This window comes from Oryx dammah, unplaced genomic scaffold (assembly GCF_014754425.2).
Source record: "Oryx dammah isolate SB20612 unplaced genomic scaffold, SCBI_Odam_1.1 HiC_scaffold_9, whole genome shotgun sequence".
In the NCBI taxonomy this organism is placed as follows: domain Eukaryota; kingdom Metazoa; phylum Chordata; class Mammalia; order Artiodactyla; family Bovidae; genus Oryx; species Oryx dammah.
Window position 1 is genome coordinate 44092321 of NW_024070193.1, and position 5156 is coordinate 44097476.

At 37.5% G+C, this 5156-nt stretch overlaps 1 protein-coding gene across 1 annotated transcript in view; it reads right to left on the reverse strand.

Annotated features, from left to right (window-relative positions):
- Positions 1–353: 353 nt before the first annotated feature.
- Positions 354–5156, reverse strand: part of TOPAZ1 (testis and ovary specific PAZ domain containing 1) — a 63884-nt gene continuing 59081 nt past the window's right edge. The window contains 2 exon segments of the mRNA XM_040246003.1: positions 354–1402; positions 4401–4584. Of these exon segments, the coding sequence (XP_040101937.1) occupies positions 1183–1402; positions 4401–4584 (404 nt within the window). The 3' untranslated portion in view covers positions 354–1182.

Below are 5156 nucleotides of genomic sequence, written 5' to 3' on the forward strand. Positions count from 1 at the left end.
AGAATGGACTGGTTGGATCTCCTTGCAGTCCAAGGGACTCTCAAGAGTCTTCTCCAACACCACAGTTCAAAAGCATCAATTCTTCGGAGCTCAGCCTTCTTCACTTGTCCTCAAAGGTACTTCAAACTGATGGTAGTAATCTCCAAACCCAATTTATTTCCTAGGTACTGAACTTCAGTGATGGCAATTAGTCACCCAGTTTGTTCATATTGGAAAACTGGGCCTCTTTATGGACATCTGCCTCACTTCCCATATACCATTCATGAGGGTATTCATTCTACATTTTATCATAGTAAGGCATTTTGCTAAAGTGCTAGGTTTTAGCTTTTTTATTCTTTATTCTGAGGTTATAGACTTATTTCAGTAATGCTGCCATTACATATTCTGGGAACTCCTTTAAGAAATACTTTCAGTCCTCCTAGTCACCACTTAATTCTTTTTAAATCAGTCCCCTTACTCAGACATTTCTCTAAATGATTTAAATTATGGTTTGAAGTATCAAATCAAGGATTGAGGATGACTACCTTGGAGAATGACTGCTGCAGATTCTCCAGATGGCTTCAGAAAAGGAGTTTAAACTTCCTAAGGTAGTTTGAAAGGTACAATTCTTGTTTGGATATTTAAGTTCTGGCATATTTGTTTAAAATACTGTTGTCTTTAGTCATACCTAATGTACATAATTACAAATCTTCAAGAAACAGTATCTTAAGATGCACTGAAGGAAAGTTTAACAGAATAAAATTTTTGGTATAACTCAGAAGGTATTCTGGAATTTTAGTGTTTGAGTCATTTTCCAGTATTATTTTTACTACTCTAGAGTACAAATGTAGAACAGGCTTTAGACACTGGACTGAGTGTTTACCAAATTTACTTCAGACCCCTAACGGTTGTTCTGAAAGCTCCAGACACCTGCTTGCATACTTTTTCCTTTATGTCTCCCTCTTATTAAATGCTGCACCATTCCTGAGTTTACCTAAAGAGAAGTCAAGTAATTTCAAAAATCATTTGCAGTATGGCAAAACTTCTAAATTGCATACATCAATCAAAAATTTTAATCTCTGAAAACTACTGACATACTACACATCAATAAAAAGCAAAAGCTGAATATGGTGAAAACTATTTTTATTGCCTTTTATTTTCAACAATGATTACTTAAACTTAAAAAAAAAATAACCATTATAACTAATGGTTATTGAAAAGCCAAACCTTTCCGGCCCACTTCATATTCTCTTTCAACCATTTCAGGGCAGAACAATGTTCCAAACTATAAACCTGTTCCTTATTAACATTGACGGTCATGTGCTTAATGAAAAGCTTTGGATCTGATATACGAGCAGCCATAATTAATCTTTCCACTGCAGCTTGATAATCATCCTTGCTCCGAGATTTGTTTTCTTCAGATCTACAAAGTGAACACCTCACAAAGTCAGAAACTCTAAAAGGAAGCTATATAGTTTCTTTAAAAGACAGTAATTTACGTGTATTAGTTCTAAGCTATGACAATCTTTCAGTGGCTTTCATACTTGTTTGACTATGATGCACAGTAATAAAGACACTTTATATTGTGACTCAGTATGAATCTGCTACATAAAAACTGAAATAAAAGTTTCACAGAACAAGACTTACCCTTATGACCCTATATTCTACTCTGGTTTATTTTTTAAAATAAAATGGTTGCAACCCCCTAAATTGATTTCACTACCCAAACAGGCTACAACCCGCATCTGGAAACAATCATCTAGAACACAACTTATTACCTCTCTCTTTGTCATTAATAACTGTATAATTAATTATTATAATGCATAAAGTAATATTACATTTAATCAAGTTTGGAGAAACTAACATTCCATGTTTTACCTTGATACAACTATTTTTAATTGTAACTATATACTTAATATGAAGCTCACATCTGGTAACAGAAATAGTTGCTGTATGTCTTTACTCAATTTCCAGTTATTTTCTTCAGTTCTGATTTAAGGTATTTCACTAACATGCTATAATTTGCTTTTTTTTTTTTAAGGATTTACTTTTAAACTAATTTTCTACCAGTCTCCAAATTAAAAACAAACTCCTACATTATAGCTATTTCTCCTGTGGGATAGGGAGTAAGAAGTATATAAAATAGAGATGTAGCTGTTACTAGCATCACCTTTTCCTCTGTGTTCACTGCGTCCTGCCCTGGGCACACAGAGGGTCCGGCAGCAAAGCCCAAGTGTAAGTGTACCTGCATTAGCACCAAGTGTGATCCACAGAGTTGGGGGAGTGAGGACTTCCACTTGGAACAGGAATCAGTGATCACAGGGAGCAAAGATTGGTTAGGCTGCTCCTAGTACATTCTAGCTTAGGATTAGTGTCTGAAATCTGGGCATATGCCAACTACGTGCAGTTTTTGACAGTCTGAAGATGAATTAAATTCTCTCTCAGAGGTTAATGTAACAAAGCAGGGCTCAGTATGATAATAATAATAGAGAAAACAATACTGGTTTGGACAAAACAGAGGCTCTAGGCACGCCGCTAGTTATGGACTGGTGTCACAAGTACCACCTCCCCCCAACCTACATTCAATAATGAAGAGAGACTGCATATGTGTGGGGAATGGAAAGTTATGAGAAAACCAAACCCTCATTAGGGTAATGGGGAATGCAAATAACTCATGCTACTGTAGTGCACAGCCATAAATACAAGGCCCTCCAGTGTTCTTGCCTGGAGAATCCCAGGGATGGGGAAGCCTGGTGGGCTGTCGTCTATGGGGTCGCACAGAGTCGGACACGACTGAAGCGACTTAGCAGCAGCAGCAGCAGAAAAGAGCTCTAGCAAAAAAACTAATTTTAGTGAGTTTAAAATGTTTCAGGTCTCTTGCATTTCTTGAAATTTTGACAGCAGAGACTGATTATTCCTTTGTTCCAGATTTTAAGGATGTTTACTACAGTGAACAACTTTGAAAGACAAAGACAGCTTCTCCTTTAGGAGCCAAAGACAGGTTTGCTTACAGCCTTACAAGGTGGAGACGCCTTTCTACCTCAAGAGCAAAGGGGCAGGCATGCTGATAATCCATCAGAAAAGACCTGGGATCCTAAGTTCAGAATTCCTCTCCTGTAATGGAACTCACTTCATGTACTGGTATCCATCAGGGTTCGAGTGTGGGACTTGGGAGCAAGAGGGAGAGATGCAAATCTGCAGATAATCCTGCTGCTTGCTGTGCCACGGGTGATCAAGTCCTGTCTCCAACCCACAAGTCTTGTGTCTTGTGCCAGGACCTGTGAAACTGCGGCAGGCTCACTGATAGCTTGCAAATAGGTGAAATGTCAGAGCCTTCACAGATCTGGTCACAAAGGTCAAAAAGGGCACTGTAGCTTCCTCCTTGTTTTCTCCTGGACCACTCACTCTGAAAGAAGTTAGCTGTCATGCCATGAAGACACTTGAGGAACTTATGGAGGGCCCCGTGTGGTGAGGAGCTGAGGCTTCCTGCTGAGAGGCATGAGTGAGCTAGCGGGGAGATGGATCCTCTCACCTCAGTGAAATCATCAGGTGGGAGACTGCAGGTCCTGACCACATCCTGACTCCAGGATGTGAGAGACTCTGAGCCAGAACCATCTGGCTAAGGTCCCCCAACATTCCTGACCCGCAGGAACTAAGATAATTTCTGCCATTTTAAGCCACTAAGTTTTGGGATAACATGCACTGTTAAGAGATAGCTAACAGAATATTCAGTCTGAAGATCTGGTTTCTAACACCAGTAAACTGAAATAAAATTCTTGATAAAATACTCTCAAACAGGAGCCCTGTGAGACCCTTATCTTACAAGTTTCCTGGATAAAGCTGACAAGAAATTGGAATGGTGCACAACTACATCCTGGGTCTTTGAACAAAATGATTGGAAAGGATGCCACTCTGGTCCAACAGCCACAAAGTAATATTCATGCACTTCTTACAACATTTTAAAATATTGAAACTAGGGTGATGGCTTTATTTTCAACAGGATTCTTGACTGAATCTAATAAATGATCATGTATTTCCCTTTTAGACCTGGTTCTTACATCTTTTGTGTTGACCAAAAAAAAAAAAAAACTTTCAGGTACCTATTTGAAAACCACCAGTAAAGGACAAAGGCCCATATCTAAAGAAGGCCCATCTCTTTGGCTATCTAACAAGATCTTTGCAACTGTTAAAGTGTTTATTGAAAGATACTAACTTATTTAGTTTTAAATCTCAAATAGGTCAAATCCTTTCTCAACGTGTTACCAAAGTTTGCCAATACACACATGCACAAGTATATAAACACATATATATACACAAATGCTTTATATATAGACACAAATAGATAAAACATTTACATCCTAGGGCAGGTGTAGGGAGTCATGACCTACTGTCAGGATGCAGTTAGAAATATTTCAACCAACCTTTTTAAAACTATCTGCAGCATCTGTGTAGAAGTTCCAGGACTCTGAATACTACTAGCATTAGATACCAGGAAGATTTCAATAGCTAAAAGCATTTCAATTTCAGACAAATAGGATGGAATCAGTAGAAGTTTTCGGTACAAATTTCCTTCCAATGGTGGGTAGCAACCCAGTGAAAGAGCACCTGAAAATCAAGTAATAGATCAAACTTTACTAACACTCCAACAGGTGAAAACACAGGCTTCCAAAATATCTACAGGTGATAATTATTTTTGTTTCAGAATAAAAATCACATTAGAGTCAGATTTATTGCATTATATGGTAGTGAGCTTATCCTAGTACATTTGAGATCATTCTTTGTAAAATGTTTTTGAAATATTAAGTATGAAGTGAGAAATTTTCAAAACTGCCCACTTACTTTAAGCCATAGTCAATACAACATAATAAAATATTTCCACTAGATGTGATTATAAAGAATGAAAGTATTTTCAAGTGTTTGTTAACCTGTGTGTGAAGATAAATCCAAAGAGAGTTCCATCGATATTTAAAATGTCAACAGTGTTGGGAAATGTGATGCTCTGAAGACCGACCAGTGACATATTACTCATTTTATTTTATAACTCAGGTACATTAGAAAAAAAAATACTCTTTAAAACCTCACTTGTGTAAGTCCCTAAAGCTTCACTGCATATGAAAATCAGGCATAGGTGTGTTTACATAAGAGGAAAAGTACTAATAAGAAAGGTACTGAATTGT